The sequence below is a fragment of the Durio zibethinus genome, chromosome 1, assembly GCF_047325235.1.
Source record: "Durio zibethinus cultivar Kanyao isolate XHJ-2024 chromosome 1, ASM4732523v1, whole genome shotgun sequence".
Classification (NCBI taxonomy): domain Eukaryota; kingdom Viridiplantae; phylum Streptophyta; class Magnoliopsida; order Malvales; family Malvaceae; genus Durio; species Durio zibethinus.
The window spans coordinates 7,770,107-7,793,428 of NC_143162.1; the positions used below are offsets into that span (position 1 = coordinate 7,770,107).

Below are 23,322 nucleotides of genomic sequence, written 5' to 3' on the forward strand. Positions count from 1 at the left end.
CTAATTTACCATGAATGTGTTGAAAAGAAATGGTCTTTCTTTGGAGTTTGGTGTCACTTTTTTTCCACGACAGATTGACAGATTTTCATTCGTAGCCTGTCTATTAAGAAGATAGATGACCCTAATTATCTTATTGCTCATAAAGGACCTAAATATTATTACTAGTATCATATTTCATGCCTTGATGATTACTTTGCTTTTCTAACTAAGGGTTTGCTGAGAATCACTGACTCCTTTCTTCTCCCTTAGTGTTTTCTTGATCTTTCTTTTTTGGAAAGATCATCGTCCATCTACAAATTTTTCTCTCTAGATTTATCTTATTTGTTAAAATTAATTTTGAACTAATTTGACTAAAACTAGTCAAAGTGATAAAAGTTTTTACACTTTTTACAAGTAAGGTTAACGTATACCAAGTTTATTAAAAAAATTAAAAAAACTCTTTTGGCTTAATGGTAAAGATGAGATTATAGGATCATGAGATTTTATATTCAAATTCAAATACGTACGAGTTTAGTTTAATTTTACGATAGATTTATTTAATTTTGTTTTAGTTTGTGTGAATTTGATTTAGTTTTATATTCATTTGTCTAGTTATATTCTATTTGTTGTTTGATTATTCAATGATTTTTCATATGAATATAATATTTGATTATAAATATTTGATTTCTTATATAAATATAATCTTTGATTATAATTATAATTTCTTTTGCACTTATAATTTACAAAAAAAAAAAAAAAACTAATTAAAAAGTGAAACATGTGTAAGTTTCTTAGCACCGCTTATAAAATTAAAAATTTACAATGTATCAAATAATAATTTTTCTATAATTATCATGAATTTTCTTGTACTTTACATTTATAATATTAATTTTGTAGAAATTGGAGAAAGGTGGGGGGTGTCCATGTGACACCTTACCTTTCCTCCAAAATCTACATTTTTTTTTTATTTTTTGATTTTTTTTATTAAAAGATTTCATTTATTTTTATTAAACAATGTTTGTAAGAATAAAGTCAATAAACATAAAGTTTTTTGATTCGTTCTAGATTGATGCATTTTTTTAAAATGGATATCAAGTTGAGATTTTATTTTAATTTTGAAAATTAAGGTTGAGTTGAAAACAAATTTAAGATGTTTCGTTTTATTCAGGATAGTATATAAAAATAATTTTTTATTATCTTGTTAAATTTATATTTATATATGTATTATTTTAATAAAATTGTTATTTAATATCTTAATTTAATAAATCTATATGGCACTTTTATTTAGTTTTTTTTTAATTTTTATTTTTTTATTAGATAAATTTGGTAAAAAAAATTAATGAAGGTAAAGATGATAAAACCACTTATATTGTTTTGATTCACCCTGATCAAATATATATGTTTTTTTTTTTTTAAATCTAAGATTGGATCAGTTTTTTTTTAAATTACTTTAAGTTGTATCAGTCGAGGCAAAGTGTCAAAGCAACTCATATCCTATGGCACAAATAAAGACCATTTTTTAAAATTGGAATTGAGTCAAAGGTAGAATGACTTATCTAGTTAAAATCAAGGTTAAATTGAAGGTGAGTTTAGAATGCTTTGTCTTGTTCTGCCATGACATATAAATAAAAATATATTTTTTGTTATTTATTTAATTTTATTTATATTATTATATTAATAAAATTATTATTTAATACATTTTATTTAATAAAATAATATATTTGTATATAATTAAGATGTCTTTTATATTGTCAATTATCCTTTTGATTGATTGATATATCATTAAAATTGATATTTAAAAATTACAAGAGAATTTATGCACTGATAAATAGTAAAATAAAGGGTTCAATATAGATTAGAAATAAAAAATAAAATATTCATGAATGTTATATTATTGAATTGATTTTTGGTCAAAACAAGCTGGGTGTGGATTATAAGCATATATGTCGATTCGAGATTGGATATAAAAAATAATAATATGATATCCTATTAGGATCGAGATGAACATAAATCTATCTTTACTTAGGGCAAAGCCAGGTTTTTTAATTTAGAGGGGTTGATACAAAAGTAAGATGAATTGATAAAAATCTAATAAAAAGATTAATGTTAAATAAAATAATAAATGTAATTAAATAAAAAAAAATTAAGTTTTTTTTATGATTAAAAGAAATTGATTGGATATTTAAGAACAATTAAAATCTAACTAATAATTTTTTTAAAAAATAAAGAATAAAAATAATACGTTAAAAGGTTGAGTTTTACAAATGAAAAGTTTTGGTAAAAAAACAAAAAAATTATAATATACAATTAAGTTTATAATTCTATGTGCACAATATAGGTAGGTAATTGAATTCTTTTAATTATATTTTTTCCCTATATAAATAAATATTTTGACATAATAATTAATATCAACAGCTCAATTAATTGAAAAGAATTTTTTATTTTAAGGAACTAAAAAATTCAATGAAATAATAATAATTAAATTAAAAAAGAAATTTTTTATTGAAAAAGAAAAAAATTAAATTATTTATTGTATTTAAAAGTAAATTTTTTAACAATTTATAAAATTCACGGTATCATTACAATTGTTCGTAAAGAAAGGCCAAATTATTCATTTTGGGGGGGGGGGGGGGGGAAGTGGCAGCCTCCCTCTAGATTCACTTCTACCCTTATTCGACTTATTACTATCCCTAAGTAGAGGTGTCCATATGACATCTTCATTTGATTTTTTTTTTTTTTGGTTTGGGCCTCTTTTTTTTTTTTAGTTTTACATTTTTATTTAAATTTAGCTATTTTAATATTTTTAATTATGTTTAAAAAAATAAATTTGAAAGAATACATTTAAGTTTGGTTGATTATACAAATTATAAGAATGAAATGCATATATTATCCATAAATTAGTTAATAAACTTTTACTAGTCATTGTTTTTCTAAAAAATTGTAACAAAATTTGCACTGACTTATTAAATTTAATATTATTAATTACAAAAGAAAAAATTAGACCCGTAAAAAAAACGTGAGCGATGCTAGTTTTAAAGAATGTTTTAATCCCGCTAAACTGCCCAATTTATATTAAGTTATATGCCTATATCCTGCAATATTGCAATTACTTAACAAGTCTTTGCAAGTCTTTGTATGTAAACACCAATCACATCATTAAAAAGTGATGTATCAAAGGAAGATGCTCAAAGTTATCAGAGTTCCCAATTAATCAAAAATCAAGTAATTTGATTAAAAAAAAAAAAGTTGAACGCCCACTTATAACACCTTCTTATTTTGCTAACATGACTTATTAATAAAGTATTTGGTTTTTAATTTTAATGATCAGTATTTAAATTTTAAAATTTTCAGTAAAAAAATATCCTCTTATTTTTGCTTAAAAAAGTTTTAATTAAGTTGATATAAATTTTCTCACCAATTTCATTGATCTAATACAATAATATACTTTTATAAGAAAAAAAATACAATAATATACTAATTTCAGGTTTGCCATTCACATTCTTACTTAGACTAAGTAAATCATGACTGTTCATCACAAAAAGGTGTTGGTATATTTTATTGAGAGTTGGTATGCCTAATTTTTGCTTAACCTCTATAGCTGGTTTGTAGGAAACGGCAATTTCATTAAGAGACGTATGCCATGAGCATTTTTCTTTAAGCGTTTTCTTGTTTTTTGGAGTTCTTAGAAAGATCCAACTTGTTAATGCTAGGATTCTAATATAAATGAATCTGATACTTCCGATATCAATGTATATAAACATGTTACATGTGCAATTCTGTAGACATATGACAACCTGATCAGCCTAAACTATCCCACCAGTTTCGGGGTCTGGAGCTGAAGAATCGAGATTTTCTAATCTGGTTTTTATCTTTTTTCCCTTTCTGCCACAAACCTATTCCAAAGAGCCACTGCTTATTATTCGGATCAAACAAGTTATGTCTTTGAAATTGTTTCCTTTTCAGTTGCATTGCAATATAGTACTGCTAGTTGATTACTGTAATTGGGTGTTTGCTCTTTGTTTCGGTTATTCCTGTGGAGAAAAATGGAGAAGGAAACTGGACATGGACCTTTTTATTTTGAACTTAACACCGGAGCTAAGATGCCATCTGTTGGTTTGGGAACATGGAAAGCTCCTCCAGGTGTTGTTGGTGAAGCTATCATTGCTGCAGTCAAGGTTTTATCTTTAATTTATCGCCTTTGTTATGTTTCTCTTCCTGCTCTTCCTTGTATTAGAACCAATTCTATAAGTTTTCCCTTCATTACTCATGAACGATCCCATTTTCATCAATTTTATTCTGCCCAGAAATTAGTTGCTTCATCAATGTACTTTGAGGATCTAGATGGAATTTTGTAGTATAACAAGATTGAACATTGGTACATTTATTGCCGCAGAAAGCATATAGTTCAGATGAATTTCAAGTTTTATTACTGTTAAAATGGAAAGTAATTGCTGAAGCTTTGAATATTCTGGTACCATTTTTGTGCAGGCTGGCTATAGGCACATCGATTGTGCCCATATTTATGATAATGAAAAAGAGGTAAACTTGTCCCTTTTTTTAAAAAATAAAAAATTCCAAATTTGTTTACAAATGTCACTAGATATAGCTGATTGTTTCTTTTGCTGCATATGTTTCATGAAATGTAGATTGGGCTTGCATTGAAGGGACTGTTTTCCACAGAACTGGTGAAGCGCAATGAATTGTTCATCACATCAAAACTATGGTATCTATTTTAATATTTCTCTCCCTTTTTGGTGTTGAGCTCTGATTGCATAAAGGAATAGTTTGCATGGCTGTCAGAAAGACTTTAAGCTTTGAAACCCAGATTTTATATTCAGGTTAGAGAATCTGGCTGCCTCTTGTGACTTCAAATTCCTTTTTTTTTTTTTGACAGGTGTAGCGACCATGCACCTGAAGACGTCTCAAAGGCGTTAACCAGAACGCTTGAAGACCTCCAACTTGACTATATTGATCTGTATCTTGTATGTTCATTGCCCTTAGTTCTAATAGGAAGATTTCAAAATTACCACTGAAAACAGAATTCATCTTGTCTCAATGCATCAATGAAAATCTGCTATTTTAGTTTATTTCCGTTATCATGATGAAAAACACCAAAATTTGACCTTTACATTACAGATACATTGGCCATTTCGTACAAAGCCTGGAATGAGAGGATGGGAGCCTGAAATCATGGCTCCCCTTCGTCTTCCAGAGACATGGAGTGCAATGGAGGGCTTGTATGCATCTGGCCAGGCTCGGGCCATTGGAGTCAGCAACTTCTCGACTAAGAAGCTGCAGGACCTGCTCAAGTTTGCAAAAGTTCCTCCTGCTGTCAATCAGGTAGAATGCCACCCAGTTTGGCAGCAGCCTGCGCTACACAACTTGTGCAAGTCCACTGGAGTTCATCTATCGGTAAAACCCTTATTAAGTTTTAATCATAATATACTCACAAATCCTTGATTTTTGAATCATATGATCGTGAATATTCTTCCAGGCATATTCCCCTCTAGGATCTCCAGGGTCTTGGATTAAAGGAGAAATCTTGAAGGAACCAATTTTGATTGAGAGTGCTGAAAAACTTAACAAGTCTCCAGCACAAGTTGCTCTGCGCTGGGGTATTCAGAGTGGACACAGTGTCCTTCCAAAAAGTGTGAACGAGTCTAGGATCAAGGAAAATTTAAACTTGTTTGATTGGTCCATACCTCCTGAGCTCTTCTCGAAATTCTCAGGCATCCACCAGGTAAACATGCCTTGTCTCGTGTTTGTATCTTGCGGGAAGAGATGGCTCATCACATGGACAAACATGCATGCATAATAAAGAATTTCAATTGCCCATCACTGAATAAGTCCTGTTTTTTCTTATGCAGCAAAGGCTCCTCCGAGGGGAATTTGCTATACATGAAACTTGTAGTCCTTACAAGAGCCTCGAAGAACTGTGGGATGGTGAAATATAAGCTGTAGATTCTATTATGCTGTCCACTTTCTCTGCACAAAAACAAGGCAGGGGCAAGTTTCCGCAATCAATTCGTTGGCAGATTAATCAGGACAATCTTGATTCAGAGTAATAGTCAAGTCATAGACAGCAGTCGCTTTCTGAACTCTAGTTTTTCCATTTCTGAGTACTTTGGCAAAGTTCTGTGTTAATTCAGGAACAATGAATTCTTGGCCTTTTGGGTACTTATCGTTTAAATTCTAAGCTGAGCTTAATTAATAAATGGCTTTTCTACTTTCGACCTTCTGCGCGTGATACTCCAAAATGTGAACCTTGAGGTTCCTCATTTAAAATGCAGAATAGGTGTTCTGGTCTCAAATGATGCATGTCACTTGGACTTGGACTTGGACTTGAACTTTTCTTTTGTCACGAATGAATCTGCTGTTATATTTCACTCCAGTGGTCAGAATTTAAATTTGTCACCTTTCGCCTTCTCATCCAGCCAACACTTCTAGAAGATGCATCTTAAAATACCTGTCCATCAGATAAGACAAATGTACAAGGTTCTGCGTCAAGCATGATCCATATATAAATATTAAAGGTTCTGTGTCAAACATGATCTAGATTCAAGACAAGAAAAATTTTGAAAGCATAATAATAACTAGAAAGGTGCCCCACGTTACAGCGGATAGGCCTAACAATTTTTATGTTTGTGTTGTATAAAATAATAAAAATTCATATTATATTTTATACGAAAATTACTTATTATAATTTATTTTGATATAAAAAAAATATGAAATACATTTTTGAATTTATGTTAAACTCTTATATAATTTTTATTAAAATTTTAGCATATGTCACTTTCATATCTTTTTCATAACGATTTTGTACGAGATTATTGTGTCTTTGTTTTAAATTGCTTGATGTAATCATAGACAAAATTTTTTTTTGTATTATTATACCTATTCATTGTATTTTTTTTATGAAATTTATCAAATTAAAAAAAAATAGGAATGAAATGTCGATATCTTAGTTGGTATGCTTTTCTCATAAAATTAATCTAAAAATAAATAAAAAAACAAAAAAAAATGGAAAAAGTGGGAAAATGGCAAACTAAAAAAGTAAGAAAAAACTAAAAATGAGTAAAAAAAAAAAAAAAAAGCTAATAGATGGCACTACATTGAATTAAAATATAAATTTTTTAAATTAAGGTGAAAAATTACTTTATTATTATAATACATAATATATATAAAACTAAATAAATAATAAAAAATATATTTTGATAAATACTTAAAAAGGGTTGGGATAAATCACTGTAAATACACTTTCAATCAAATCTCATTTTTCTTTAAAAAAACTCAATCCATATTAACCCAATTTCGATTAAAAAGATCACCCCTTATTGGATTCAAACAAATCAAAACCCGGTAGATATAAATAATTTTGATATCTCTATCAATTGACATATTTTGTACAAATTTATCTAATTAAAAATTAAAAAAAAAAAAACCAAATGAGGTACCATGTAAACACATACATAAATTTTTTTACAAAATTATTTTTATTAAAAAGATTAAAAAAAAGACAAAATCAAAGAAAAAAAATTAAAACATTTAAGAAAAAAAAAAGAAAAAGAAAGCTCTTTAGAGTACTATATAGACATCTCAATTAAGTGGGGATCCATCAAATATAAATTATTTGATCATTCTTATCCTTTAGCTTCTTTTGTTGTAAAATTTATTTAATTAAAAAAGTCAAAAAAAAAAAAAACAAATTAGAGTATTACATGGGCACCTATATTAATTTTTCACAAAATTTATCTAAACTAACGTAATTTGTTTTGGGATCAAAATTTTTTTATTTGTATTCAATAATATTGAATTTAATAAATTAGTAAATATAATTTCATTTATAATTTTTGAATAAAAGCAATAATTAGAGAAATTATATCAACTAATTTATGGATAATATATACATTTCATTTCGATAACTTGTATAACAAATTCAAAAAGAAATCCATGTTTTCAAATTTATTTTCTAAACATAGTTAAAAATATTTAAATAATTAATTAAAAAAAGCTAAAACTAAAAAAAAAAAAAAAAGAAATGCCTAAGAAAAAGGAAAAAAATTAAACAAAAAACCAAATGAGGGTATCATGTTGACACCTTCACTTAAGGATGCTAAAGGGTTAGGTAAGAGCGGGTTTATATTTGTCCTTACTTTCACTCAGTATCAAGTTATTACTTTTTATATTTGATCCCAACTCAACATATTTATGACCCGTATTCAATTTGATTTAATCAAAAATCAATTTAATAATATAATATTCATGAAATATAATTTTTCAATGTAAATTACATCTTAATCATATTTAAATATAGTATTTTATTAAAAAATATTTTAAATAATAGCTTTGTTAATATAATATATATAATTAACTTAAATAAATAAAATGTATATTCTTATATATATACCTTAAGAGGGGGTGAAACAAAACACCTTAAGCTCACTTTTGACCTGATCTCTTTTTTCATAAAGGAAAAATTATCCAACCTTGACTCGACTAACTCCAATCAGATTGAAAACAATTAGATATGTGTTGTTTTAACATCTCAACCTTCACTGACTCCATTTTATATAAAATTTATTTTATTTAAAAAAATAAAAAAGGAAAAAACTAAAAAAACCAAAAGGAAGGATTAAAAAAAGAAAAAAAAATGGAATGTCAAATGATCACTTTTGTTGTCAATTTATTTTTCCAAACATATATAAATATATTAAAATAGATAATTAAAAAAAATTTAAAAAAACCCAAGCAATTAAGGAAAAAAAACAACCAAATTAATAAGGATGCTAATGAACACATCCATTTAAAGATACCATGTCATAACGAGTTTATGCTCAGTTCAATTATAATTCATCTTTTTAATAATTCAACTCAACTCTAATTTTGACCCAATATTGAATTATTGTTTATTAATACCTGATCTTAGCCTGTTATATATATATATATATATATATATATATATGTATAATCCATATCCAACCCAAATTGATCAAAATTATTTAATATAAATTATATCTTAATTATGTATAAGTATAATTTTTATTGAAATAAAATATTAAATAATAATTATATTAATATAATATATATATATAAATTTTAATAAATAATCAAATATATTTTTTTAATATACTTGAAACAGGATGTAGCACTTTAAATTCGCCTTCGACTTGAGCTTGATTTTCAAAATAATCTTAATTCGATCTTGGATTTTAAAAAAAACTGCATATATTGGATCAACGTGAATAAGAACCCTTTAGATAATAATTATTTTATCATTCTTATTTCAATTAATTTTTTCTTACAAAATTTATCTAATAAAAAAGTTAAAAACTAAAAAAAAAACTAAAACTAAAACAAAAGAGATGACAAAAAAAAAGAAAAAAAAGTAAGTCAAACGGGATACTATATAGATTTATTAAATTAAAGTATAAAATAATAATTTTATTAATATAATACATATATTTAAATATAAAATCAAAAAATAAAAAATATATTTTTATAAATACCTAAGACATGACAGGATATCCTAAATCATCTCTGATTTAATCTCAATGTTTAAAAAAAAAAACCTTGATTTTAAAAAATTGTATCAATTGGACTTAGGTGAATCAAAATCAATGTTATTAATTTCGTTTCAATATTGGTTGTATTGATTGGTATACTCAAGTTATACCAAAACAGATACATCTAAAGGTGATTTTTCATATTGAGCTTTGTATCGGGCAATATTGGTTATTTTTATTTGTTTTAGATAGTTTAGCTGAATTTTGATAAATTTGCTTTTTTTGGCCGGTACATAAACATGAAATATGTTTTATTATTTTTAATTTGTCTATTCTTATTTGATTATTTTTAACCTAATAAAAATAAAATTAATTGACAAAATAACCCTTGAAAGTTGATTTTCTTTATTTTTTATTATAACTTTTTTTTATACTTTATTTTTTTGAACTTAAATTCATAAGTATTTCAATCTCTTTTAAGAAAACAATCACGCTCCCTCTACAAAGTTTAATAATCATAGAGTCAAGTTTATTTTTCTCATCTCTTTATTTTTATCTTAATATTATATGAAAAAAAAATTACTTATTGAAATATTATATAATTAGATTAAGTGTTTAAAAATATCATGATAAATTGATGATATTATTTCTTATACTTTTAAACTTATTTATTTGATTTTTGAAAATATTGCATATTTACTTTGTAGATTATTACTAGTATTTTTATGTATAAGTTCATGTATATTTATAAATATATTTATACTAAATCAAAAAATTAGAAATAATATATCTAAACAATTAGTACCAACATATATCATTTAAAAAAAAAAAACCGAAATATTATGCGATATGATATTTATAACCTTGATTAAAACATATTGGATTTTGATTATTTTATCATCTTAATAAAAAAATCAAACAGTAAAATAACAAAAAAAAATTTAAATATAGATTTTGGAGGAAAGGTGGGGTGCCATGTGGACACCTTTGCCTTCATCCAAAATCTACAAAATTAATATTATGGATATAAAAAATAAAAAGTCTAAAAAAATTTTAAAGAAAAAGCAAAAAAAAAAAAAAACCATAAAAAAGAAACATGGCACGGTAAAGCCTTAAATGAGGATTAAATAAAAATTAAAATGACTCAAATTTATACAATAAATGAATTGCATCATAATTATATGTAAATATAATATTTTTATTAAATTAAGAGATTAAATAATAATTTTATTAATATCATATATATATAAATATAAAAATAAATAAATAATTAAAATATAATTTAATATATATAATCAAAGAAGAATGAAACACTATAAACTCACCTTGGACTTGACTTTGGTTGTTTTTGAAAAAATTTCAATTCGAACCTATTAAAAAAGAAAGCATATCTATCTAATCTGCACATATAGAAACCAATCGATATGAGTTATTTTATTATCTATTATCTCCATTAACTTTTTTTTTAATTAATTTACAAATTATATTTGTTGTCAATTATCTAATTTAAAAAAAAACGAAAAGGACAAAAAAAAAAAGGATGCCACTTGCACACATAGTTTGACTTTTTTAAAAAAATTTATCTAATTAAAAGATAAAGTAATTTAATGAAGAAAAAAAAATAAAAGTAAAAAAATGACGAAAAAGAAATAGGCCGAGCATATCTTTGATACAAAGTGAGCCACTAAGACATGAAATTTAAAAAATTATTTATTAAATATATAAGAAACAAAAGTTAAAAACTGAAAAAAAATGTGACATATTCTTGGTATAGGTCCAAAAAATATAGCAAGGATTAATTAAGTTTTTTTGTAAAAACAAAATTAGTTTCAAGTAGGTCCCAATTAAAAAATAAAAAATATTTATTCAAGTTAAAAATTAAAAAAAAAACATGTGGCACTAAAGAAAAAAGTAAAAAAAAAAACAAAAAAAAAAATGATCCCGATGGAAAAATAATAAAAGATTGAGTTCCACATTTAAAAAAATTAAGAAATATATAAAAAAAAAATACACAAAACGAAAATGTGGATCTTACAAAAAAAAAAAAAACATAAACATTAGTCTCCACCGAACAAGAAATTTATAAAATATTAAATACGTCAAAAGTTAAAAAAAGTGACTTGCGTCACGCAAAGAAACAAAAAATTAAAGCCAACTATGGAAGAAGTGTCACACGGAGAAAAAGAAAAATGATAGCCAATCATGAAGAAGTATATCCGTACATCAACACAAATTTATATATAAAAATTTGAGATCATATTTGATATATAAAATAATAAATAAAATAATATAATAATTATTTTATATTATATAAATTTTGTATCTAATTTAAAATTATAAAATTATAAAAAAAATTGTTATTTTTTTATATAAAATAATTTAATCCTCTTAAAGTAAAAAAAATTATTTTTAATCTATAAAATTAAACTTAAAATATTTTATTATATCTTTAAAAATTACATTAATAATTTAAATTATATAAATTTTTTTTAAAAAATAATTTTAATCAATAAATAAATATAAAAAATAAAAAAATTTTAATTTGACAAGTAACATAGCTTTGATATCAATTCTTATAACAAAATTAAAATATACAAAATTATTTAGTAAATAGATAAAAATAAAAGAAAAGAAAAGAAAAGAAAAACACATATCTTTAATATCAAATGGGTCTTATATAAAAATAATAAAATTAAAAAAATATTTATTAAATATTAAAAAAAAAAGTGAAAGAAAAAATTGATATAAATAAATTTCACACAAAAATTTTTAAAAATATATTTTATATAATTTTAAAAATTAAATATTTAAAAAAAGTCAAAAAATTAAAAAAAAAACTAACATGTGGCCCTGTGTAGATCCGTACGTCTGCAAATTTTAGATATGGGATAGGATAAGGGTAAAAAGTGAAAAAAATTAGAGTAACGCGCTCCGCAGTTACAGAAGCAGTTGTGCAGAGTATTATATTACATGATAGAAAGTAACACTTAGCACTATAAGACCAAAATGGGTAAAAAAAACACCACACTGCTTGCATTTCTTGAAACAGACTATTGAGTTTACAGGGGAAGATCCTTGTGGCTGTAAACGACCCCTTTGTCACCATCCACCACCTGGCCACTACCTCTCAAAGTCCTACAATTTTTAACAGGCACATAGTTACAAGATTTTAATATCCACTGCATGTTGACATAACATTTTAGTCTAAGCAAATTGAAATTTTGTATAAAGAAAAGTGAGAACGTAAAAATCAAGATCTAGAGAAGTAAGGGATAGAAAAGCAGAAAAAAAATGCATGTAAATGAAAAACACATTAAGCAAATGAAGAATGAAGAGCATGCTAAGCAGATCATGCTCTAAACGAAGTTAACTGCTATAAAAAAAAAAAAATTGCAAATGAAAACTGAAGCATACTAAACTGTAGAACTTTATTCATGCTCTCATTGTCAACAACAAATATGTTAATCAATCCAGATAATAATGACAAATTTTAGGAAGAAAGATTAATCAGAAACTTGCATACCATCGTGTTGTTAATAATCCTTCAACTCCAACTGGACCTCGGGCATGGATCCTACTAGTACTTATTCCAACCTGTTAAAATCCATGCATCAAATAGAACCAGTTCATAAAATCGACCATGTTGTCCAACACTAGGAATTTGGAAGATTGAATACCTCAGCACCAAGTCCAAATCGTGCTCCATCACAAAATCGTGTGCTTGCATTATGAAATACTGCAGCACTGTAACAGGAACAGATAGTCAAATTGCAATGTCACCAACATTAACCCAACAATGAGAACGAAAAATAGTTACCCAAATTAAGGAATGCAAATCATTGGCTCAACTATGAGAACAATAACAACTTAATGTATCTATATACTCAAACATGACTACCAGGCAAGAGAAGAATCACTTCACGAATAACTGTGGTGATAATGAGATAAGTCATATAGAACACGTGTGTGACTGTCCAAATAAAGTAGAACTTCAACCCACGAAGTAAGCCTACCTGTCAACTCCATGTAAGAAAATTTCAGCAACTTCATGATTTTCCGTGACAATGCAATCAGTGTGAGAACTGCAGAGAAAGCAAGTCAATTAAAATCAAGAGAAAGGCAGCTAAAGTATTCACTGGAACAAATAAAGCAATGAAAAGAAAACGAATAAGAGTTCTGATAGACATGACATGCCTTCCATGTTGATGTATATGGTCAATAGCAGCCTGCACATCATCCACAATTTCAATTGTGCAAGCCATTGAGTTGTATTCATGATGAAATGAATGTATCTCTGGAATGTTTAACAAGGAACTCGCTCTTGGTCCACCGTAAAGGGTAACACCTGCAAATAATCCCACAATAGTTCACATATCTCTAGATAATCCTTCTGGGAATTGCTATAACTTTTGCCACATGCAACACACTCAGCAAAGTGAAGAAAAAAGAAAATACAATGACCTTCAGATGCATTTTACTTAGCAGCCTCAAACAGAACCGTACCCACAGATACAAATATGTTCTACTTTCATGATTTAACACAAACTTTCTGTACTTCCATTCCGATCATGCATAGTATTGCGAAGTGACCAATCCTTATATTAAACAGATAAAAAATTTTAGGCTTCTCTTCTTTGTTGTTATGACAAAGTCACATTCTCATGTTATATGCTGTCAAACATAGCACCGATTAAATTTGGCATCTTTCTCTATCTGTGCAAGTTTGCCAAGACATACTTGTTTATGCAAATCCATAACTAGTTCACCTTATCTCCAGATATCTCCACTCTAAAATTAACTAATGTTGCTTCATATTAGACAAAATTCTGCATTTGAAGTTCTCTTTCATTTATTGCTTAGTAAGTGAAGTCAATATTTGAGTCACCCTCTCAACTAGATTGCACAACAAGCTTCACAACTGATTGGGTTACATGATCATGAAAGAACAATGCTATGAAACCACCAAATTTAATGAATTAGCATACTAGAAAACTGTAAGCGATTTATAACTTGAATGCACTAGGTAGTTAGAAAGCCATTCACATAATCATACCTTCTTGTTGGAGTTCCACAATAAGCTCATTAAGCAAACCATTGCTTGACAAATCCTTGTGTACTAGAAGTGTTTCCTGAAGACAGCATGGTTAAGACACTTCAAAACAAACTACAAAATTAAGAGAATTGTGCAGGATAAATTATGATATGAAACAGAATGGCATATGAATGAAATATGCACTTAACAAAGTCAAATATGCTAATGGGAACAGAAGCAGAAATTGACGTAAAATGAAATTACCATAGCATTACATGCTGCAGGATAATCTATCTTTGCATCCAGAGCAATCAGTTTGGCCATATCCACCTTAGCTGATTTATCAACATATACATGACAAATTCCATCTGTAAAGAAAAGTTGAAAGCTCAGTTGAAGCTCTACCTCGTGGATCATCAAAGTGGCAAATTTTTTCTTACCAGCATGACCAAGAACAGGAATTTTCGTCGAATTCTTAATTTGAGAAACAAGTTTATTGCTGCCTCTGGGGATCACAAGATCTATAACATCATCGAGCTGCGGCAAAATAGAAAGCTTAAAAAAATCACATAACAAAGAGCTGTCATAAACTCTAAATCCTGCAAATCACCTTAAGTAAATCAGGAATATCCTCTCTTGAAGCCACGAGTCCAATAAGTTTGTCACCAATATTATTTGGGATGGCTGAAGTAATGACCTAACAATATAGAAAAAGATATTATTTAAAGCAGAAAAAAAATGGAGAAGAGAAAGAAAAGCAACAAGGTTTATGCTCAGTATAAGTATTTGCAGGAGCCCAGAGAATCAGACCCTGTGCAAGATTGCATTAGACCGCTTAGCTTCTTTGCCACCTTTCAGCAGTAGGCCGTTCCCACTTCGAATGGCTAGTGCAGCTATCTGTCAAATCATAAAGGGAAAGAAAATTATGGTAAAATAATCAAGAAAATATTATGAACCCAAAGAGATTGAGATAAAAATCACAGAAAAGAAGATACCAAAGATAGAGTTTAAGATAAAAATGGTAGAAAATAAGATACAACATAAAAATAATACTCCAAAGCTAGAGAACAGAAAGATGAAAAGAATCTTCATGCATTAATCAAATAGACCAGTGTTGAACTGCGATATCTCATGTTGATCTAGCAAGAGAAAGCAGTCTGGTAGACTCTATAGTATGAAGAAGGAATGTGACCCTACATAATGTGGGCATCCGCTCAAAGTCAAATGGTAGATGATCTGTCACTGAAATAAGACACAAATGATGGCGTTTCACTTGCATGAAATAGAACAAGACAACTGCTTAGTGGACCTAGGATCATGTAGAAATCAACTTAACACAATCAACCACCAAAACTGGCTGGCTAATCATCCTTAAGAATTAAGAAACATGAGAAATTGAAGCCCCAAGATCACATGAAATCATGAATTCTTCAGATGAAATTGTAATCTCACCAACACCTTATAAGCTAAACAATACAGGTTGACATAACTAAAAGTCATTGTCCGTTACCTGAACAAGGGCATCAGGTCGAGACTCAAATACAACCAGCAGGACACCCAGAGGACAAGATGTTTTCTCCAAGATGAGTTCATTTGCAAGCTGACAAGGGCAGTCAAAGTAAGGGTCAAAATAGGTGATGAGGAAAACAAATCGACACACTCCTACTTAAATATTTTTAAGGATTTTCTAACCTCTGTTCTCTTTAAAACATGACCGATAGGATCTTCCATGTCAGCTAGTACACGAATAGATTTTGCAAGACCAGATATCTGTAAAACAAAATCACTTGCATGAAACCTGAGGAATGTGCTTGTGCAAAAGACTTAATGGAACAGGGTTGGATATCAAACGGCAGCAATCACACACAAAATTGAAAATTGATTTATCTACGATCACAAAAATCCAAGAATCAACAAATGCTTGCCTTTCCAGGCTTCAGGGACAAACGAGATATTAGTGATTTCTCATATCCAGCATCCTGGGCAGCAGCAACATCAGCTTCATTTTCAACCTTAATCAAACTTTCATTGGCCTCAAGGGCATCAGCTATGTCCAGCAAAATTTTCCTCCTATCTTCAGAATGCATTGCCTGCAATTAAGATCATTTAGAAAAACATTCATACCTAACTTCTTCATCTAATAGAACATGGAGCCTAAAAGAGAGATTTTATGGTGACTACAGGAAGAAATGATGTTTCCCACCTGAAGCCGTCTAGAACAATCCTGTGCTGCGACTGCCAACTCACGTGCACCAATTTCTTTAACTGAAGTCCATAAGTGTGCATCTTGATGAAAAAGGGTACCAATATGCTTTCCTTGAAGTACCTTTATAATGTTGTCAGTGGCATAGCCACTTCAAAACCAGAAGTAGAGCAAAATGAGGAGTATGATGATGAAACAATTCATAGTAAAAAACGAGAACCCTTTCCTCTTAGAAATACTAACTATTAAAGTGAATAAAAAAATGATTAGACACCCAATGATAGATAACATAGATATACTCTTCAAATCATAGAATATTTTCATCACAGGAACACCTTAACAATGTTTTCCTCCAAAAAGAGAAAGAAAAGGTTTAAAAAGAATAAGAAATGAAGGGAAAAGTGGAATTCTAATGAATTAACAAGGATACAGAGTGGCTACTTATATTCTTTCAATGGAACAGGGTTTCGCTAACCCACCACGAGGACTTAGTAATTAACCTATAAAAACTCACTAGCATGAACCAATTTTATCAAGAATTAAACAAGCTTGTTAAACTGTCAGGAATATGAATCACATGGTTATCTGTTAATAGGTTTGTGGAGTTGGATCTTGGCTGTACCTAGTAATAACAACAGGGACACCGGCATAAGCTGCACAGACAGCAGCATTAACCTTTGCAGTCATACCCCCTCTACCCAGCCTTGACTTGTCTCCAAATGTTATTTCTCCTTGATGCTTTTCTTTTACATATGTATGGATCAACTTTGAGTTTGGATCACTTGGCGGTCCACTATACAGGCCCTCCACATCACTCAACAAAACAAGGAGATCAGCTTTTAGTTCCAAAGCTAAGAGACCTGCCAGGCTGTCATTATCCCAGAATATACCAGAAGAATCCTGAAAAACACTTGCAATCAATTTGTCAGAAACAAAAGAAGCAGCTTGAAAGCAAGAATAGAACAAACAGAAAGGTTTCTTTTTTTGACACTTCAGACACACAACAAAAGGAGGAAGCTTGAATTGGAAGGCCTTGGTACAAAAGACCTAAAGAAAAGGTTTTACATTAGCCTGTTAATATCCCAAGTGTGACGCATGGAAATGTGTTGGATAGCTCTCTCATTCTTGGTCACTCTAGTAATTAGTTTAAAAGCACCATTCTATATGACTAGATGGACAGTGAACTGATAGATGAGGAAAACCTAACGGACTGTAAGTCCCCTCTGAACTCTTCTTACGGGCACATATGTGTTACTGACACTATCTCCCAAAAGCTGAAATCCTCATCTAGGAAACAGACATGAGATATCATATGTATAAACTGATTTTGCCAACCTATTCCAAAATTAGGACACGACCAAAAGCCAAAAGACTATTAGCAGGCACACGTAGCTATAAGAGAATGAACAGCAAAAGAGAATTCAGATTTAGGGGAAAGAGATGGCATACCTCATAAGGTGCTCTTCGAGTGCTGATTGCATCATTCTCATTGAAAATAGGAATAACTTTCAAAGCTAATAAAGATTTCACTGTTTCAGAGAGTTGCTTTCTAAAACTAGCATTCTTAAAATCAGTATCCGTCACAAGAAGTTGCGCAGAAGTGACATCAAGCTGCATAAAGATTGAGTATCATATTAATGCAATTGAACATTTAAAAAAAGGCTGCCAAATGCATAATAAGCAAGACAAGAAATCATATTATTTTTAACCTGGCTAAACAATGTGTCATAAAGAGCCATTAAACTACTCTGCCCAACAGCGGCACAAGCCTTCCCATCAAGTTCAACTTGTGGGTTTTGAAGATCAGCCAAACTACAAAACAAATACGAAAATATTTTAATTAAAATTTTTCTCGAAAGGCAATAACTGTGATGTTTATGATGCACCCAAAAAGGGTATTTAAGAAATTGATACCTGCTATTAACCAATTTCCTGTATCTAAGCCTTTGACGACCAAGACCAACAGCACCTGAAGTGACCAAAACAATCTCATACCCTTGAGAATTTAGTTCCTTAAGCTGCAAGCAACCGATTCATAAAAACAAATTAACAAATTTGTCAGCCATACCATCCCCTTCCTAGAGAGATGTTGCACAATGTGACAAAAAAAATCTCATAATTCCCATTGTGCCCTTTTCTTCTTTCAATATTTACCTGTTCACATAAAGCTCCAAGCCTTCCCACTGCTAATCTCCCATCAGCTCGAGTCACCACAGCTGTTCCCACCTTTTTTTTTAATCAAAACCCATAAATCAAAATTAGTCCTTGATTAAAAACTTCAAATCAAAACCACATTATCAAAAATAATAATAATAACCAATATTTGAGAAAAACAGAAACCTTGACAATGAGACGCTTGACATTTGTCACAAAAGCACGGGAAGGATCCATGGGGTCAATTTTAAAGCGAGTGAGTCTCGCTGAGTCGGGTCGATCAACTCAAAGCTTCAGTTCTTATTTTAGGGGGAAGAGTACGAGAGTGTAAGAGAGAGAGAGAGAGACTGAGAGAGGGGCTGCGAAGAATATGAGGCAGCGGTTGGCCAAGTCGAAGTGGTTTCAATAAATAGAGTTCCGAAAAAAATATAATTAAAAAATAAAAAATGATTTTTGTTGTCGTTGTCGTGGAGTGCAACGTAGATTAGTCCGTAGAGAATCGCGCAGAATCGGCCAGATCTCACACGGAAGATAAAATGAAAAACTAAGACTGAGAGTTTCACTTATTACTCCATTATCTCCTTCTTCTGCTATGATATATTCTTTTTAAACAGATTTTTTTTTTAAATTTCAATTTAAAGATAAATAGATAAAAGTTTGGTTAACGAAATATTTATAGCAATCAATTAAAGATAAAATATAATATAATTTTTAATTTATTTACTTCAAATAAATATTTAGTCAAAATTTATTGTGTTTTACATAAAAAATAATTATTAAAATTATTAATACAGAGATTGTCAAATTATGTTTACTATAAAATATTATACATTTTAAATTTTCATAATATGTTCTAAAAATTTTATTTTTTAACAATAAGTATTTCAATAAATTTATAAATAAATTTATAACTTAATTTTTCTTTTCTTTTTTTTTAAAATAAATTTGGAAGTCAATGTTGATTTGTCTTGTAACATGATTTCTTATAGTATAGAGGAAAGTACAGTTTTTATGAGTAGATAAGATATTTTAAGGACCTATATTTTATATTGGTATATTTAAATTTATTTATTAAAAGATTATTGGAGAATTTGAAATAATATTGCAAGACTAATTACTTAAAAATATTAATTTACTTTTATTTTTAGTATCTATCTATTTAACTCGTAAAATATTAAGTATTTAAATTTCTTCAAATTCACAATCTAAAATAACCAACATATGTATAATTTGAATTAATAATATAATACTCAATCACTACTAATTAATACAATTACTTGGTTGAACAAAAAAATTGAACCCTTTCTGGCTTTCTCTTTCTAAAGTGAGGGACTGAGGGTGTAAAACATGTCTAATTCTCTATATTTTCTCAGTTTCTCTTGCCATTCATGATTATTTATACGAAAATTAAAAATAAAAAGATATTTGCAAGTTTGAATACATGATAATTACTCATATTTTATAAGGAATATATATGATCTTATCAGATATATCTCAAATAAGAATAAATTTTGAAAATATGTTATCTTTTAGTTTTGACAATTAAATCCAATTACCCGAATTACTATTTACTTAATTTTTATTTTAAAATAAAATTGAGCAATTTATAAAAACTAAAATCCATAAAAAAAAAAAAAAAAAAAAAAACTGATCTTGGGGAAATGAAATCCGGGCTTAAAGAGAAACTTTGTATTTGCTTATAGCTAATCTTAACAGCAAAGCGCCTCACATTGATTAAGAAATCTTCGTTAAATTCTATGGAATGGACATGTCACATCGAAACACGTTTTTTTTTCTACGTTGATTTTTTTGTCAGTTTGTTTGTGGGGCGACTCGAAAACGCAGAATTCAAAAATCAGCCTTTTTGGCTTTGACATTTATACCCTCCAATAAGAGCAATGGCCACGTACTCCATGGTACTCTCGTGGACGACAAAACATGATTGCCACCAAATTCAATGAACGACATTTAGTACCGGGAAGTCGTGAGGATTAGCGGTTTGGGCTGCTCTTTTAAAGTCTTTCACGGCTCTCTTGGACATTTCTTTTCTGCTTTCAGGGGGCGAATACACGCCACGAATATTCCACTTTCACAGCCAACTGGTGATCAGGGGTCATTGTCTGTGCCTTCCAAAAGCTGAAAGTTTGCTCAGGAACAATCCCGGGTTTCCCCAGCAGAAAGTTTTCGGGCAAAAACAAATCTTTTCTAGGACAAGTGTTTTGTCAATAATTTAAATGTCATGGCAGATCTAGATTCACATGTCGCGTTTGGATTTTGTCGTTTGCAAAGGAAATGACAGATTTCCATTTGATTCCTGTTCCATCCGACTACAAAGGGGGTAATTTAGAATGAATTGTTGGTGTGCTCGAAACCAACAATACGCCATTTCATCAAATTATTTAACTTTAAAAAATTCAACTTTATACTTTTACGACAAGCAATAATCAAAAGTCACCCAAAGCATGATTCAACGTAAAATATCATTATAAAATTACAAAAAGAAAAGGGAAAAAAAATACAGTAATCTGCCACCTACTGTTTGTTAAGAGCAATTTCAGGCACTTGGTGTTGTAGTTTGTACTTGTCAAAAGACAATAATTTTCTGGCTCTTTTGCCAAACCATTTCTCCCTTGTACACCCTTCCTTTTCTTTAATATTTCGGATGTTTGATTCCATCACGGTGTTGATTCACAGTTGTTGGAGATTTGTAACTTAATGTGTAATTGTGATTACCTGTTTCATATATGGTTTATAATTATCGTTGAAAGCATGCATTTAACTAAATTTCCGTTGCTTGTTGATTTAATTCGAGGAGTGAACCTAAACATTAGTAGTTTAAACAGTTTTGCAAGGAAAGACAAGGTATTGATTTGAGGAAATATATGTTTTGGGTTAATTTGAGCAGGCTCATCTCACTGATGAAGAAACAAAGCAAGACAGGCAACTGGTATCTCTAGTAAACAATTATTAAGGATAGAGAAACACAGTACCTGGATAAGGACTAATACCGCAAGGAATCGTGTCAAACACAGTAAAGCATGAAAGGACACAAAATACACCTTAAATCATAGTTTGGCACTGCCAATTGGCTTAATTCTTGTGGAGGATCGGCCCTTCAGCGAGTTCTTAGATCCAATATTTTCAACAAACTAGAAGTATGTCCGTGCTTTGTGGATTTAATTTTTTTATTTTATGTATGGACAATAATGTTTATGAAGATTTAAGTTAAACAAATAAAAAAATCCAAATGATAATGTCACGTGGACATCTCAACTTGTTTTTTTAATTTTAAAATTTATCTAAATAAAAAAAAAAACTAAAAAAATGAACAAAGGAAAAAAAAATAAAAAGTCAAGTTTGAAATTCAAAACATCAATCATGCTATCTAAAATACATATTAATTGGTAGGAAATGAATTCAAAATATAATTAGTTACACTAAAATTTGGTTTGGATTTGATCACACCAGATACAATTGCAATCAAATTTTGTGCCCACTAATCGTTTGAGACCCAAACAAATCTCCAGTGCAGTGAGGCAAGTGGCGATTGCTCACCAGACATAAAAGGTCCAGTAGTCAGTCGCACCACGACTTTTTTTATTTTTTTCCCATTTTTAACCTTAAAGTTTTAATGTTAACCCAAAAATGTCTTAACTCTTTTTTTTTCTTAATTCATTTTATTTTTTATTACATAATAAATTGATAAAAAAATTTATTATTATATAGTAAACTAATAAATAAATAAATTTTGTTTTAATTTTTTATTGTCACTTTTTAATAATTTTTTCATAAAACTATTATTTACAATAATTTAATAATTATTTATTACATACAAATTTTATTCTAATAATGTCATTAATAATAATTTTCTATTCTTATTATAGTTTATTTCACTGTCATTGTTATTTTTATATCTAAATACATATTTTATTATTGATTTTAATTTTACCACTAAAATAACTAATCTCACATTTAACATTGTTTTGAATTTCATCATTTATTTAAATAGACTCTAAAAAAACTATAATCTTTTAAAAGATGATAATGCCAAAACTATATGTATCAATAAGCTTGAACATTAAGGTATAACCATATAAAATAATGTAGTATTTTATTAAGTTAATATTTTAAATTAAGGTATCAAATAATAATTTTATTAATATATTTATATAAATATAAAATTAAATAAATAATAAAATATATAGTTTTAATATACACTTTGATGTGAATCGGGGTCAAATACCCTAAACCCGTTTTTGACCCAATTTTGTTTTCTTAAAAAAAAAAATCCACCTCAGCTTTATTTTGATTTTAAAAATATCGCCCCTTATCAGATCTAGGCAAATAAAAACTCGTCAAATATAGATAATTTTGTCATCCTTATTTACTAACTCTTTTTGTGGTAAAATTTATCTAATTTAAAAATACAAAAAAAAAAAGAAAAGGTGAAA

General features: G+C 28.6%; 2 protein-coding genes across 2 annotated transcripts; one reads left to right on the forward strand and one right to left on the reverse strand.

Annotated features, from left to right (window-relative positions):
• The first annotated feature begins 3,712 nt into the window (after positions 1–3,712).
• Positions 3,713–6,187, forward strand: LOC111311097 (NADPH-dependent aldo-keto reductase, chloroplastic-like). The gene is made up of 8 exons (XM_089761923.1): positions 3,713–3,840; positions 3,943–4,154; positions 4,468–4,518; positions 4,626–4,702; positions 4,874–4,961; positions 5,116–5,391; positions 5,474–5,719; positions 5,847–6,187. The coding sequence occupies exons 2-8, from the start codon at positions 4,023–4,025 to the stop codon at positions 5,931–5,933; spliced, it is 957 nt and encodes a 318-aa protein (XP_089618049.1). The 5' UTR covers positions 3,713–3,840; positions 3,943–4,022; the 3' UTR covers positions 5,934–6,187.
• Positions 6,188–12,371: 6,184 nt separating this feature from the next.
• On the reverse strand, positions 12,372–19,251 carry LOC111311098 (delta-1-pyrroline-5-carboxylate synthase-like). The gene is made up of 20 exons (XM_022910472.2): positions 19,058–19,251; positions 18,872–18,943; positions 18,632–18,735; positions 18,427–18,529; positions 18,167–18,328; positions 17,340–17,617; positions 16,718–16,868; positions 16,440–16,604; positions 16,207–16,284; positions 16,025–16,114; positions 15,325–15,411; positions 15,125–15,211; positions 14,955–15,051; positions 14,779–14,882; positions 14,536–14,611; positions 13,677–13,827; positions 13,496–13,564; positions 13,160–13,226; positions 13,006–13,076; positions 12,372–12,617 (listed from the first exon to the last, which is right to left on the reverse strand). Exons 1-20 carry the CDS (start codon positions 19,106–19,108, stop codon positions 12,542–12,544), a joined length of 2,139 nt encoding a protein of 712 aa, XP_022766207.2. The 5' UTR covers positions 19,109–19,251; the 3' UTR covers positions 12,372–12,541.
• Between the last annotated feature and the right edge of the window lie 4,071 nt (positions 19,252–23,322).

Bases quoted from the DNA above. Each gene is read 5' to 3' on its own strand.
- LOC111311097 (XM_089761923.1), top strand. From the start codon at position 4,023: ATGGAGAAGGAAACTGGACATGGACCTTTTTATTTTGAACTTAACACC. The intron at 4,703-4,873 runs GTATCTATTTTA...TTTTTTTGACAG, and splicing joins TTCATCACATCAAAACTATG to GTGTAGCGACCATGCACCTG. The intron at 5,720-5,846 runs GTAAACATGCCT...TTTCTTATGCAG, and splicing joins AATTCTCAGGCATCCACCAG to CAAAGGCTCCTCCGAGGGGA.
- LOC111311098 (XM_022910472.2), bottom strand. From the start codon at position 19,108: ATGGATCCTTCCCGTGCTTTTGTGACAAATGTCAAGCGTCTCATTGTC. The intron at 16,285-16,439 runs GCAAGCATTTGT...TTTGTTTTACAG, and splicing joins TGTCCCTGAAGCCTGGAAAG to ATATCTGGTCTTGCAAAATC. The intron at 14,883-14,954 runs GTAAGAAAAAAT...TTTTCTTTACAG, and splicing joins TCCTGTTCTTGGTCATGCTG to ATGGAATTTGTCATGTATAT.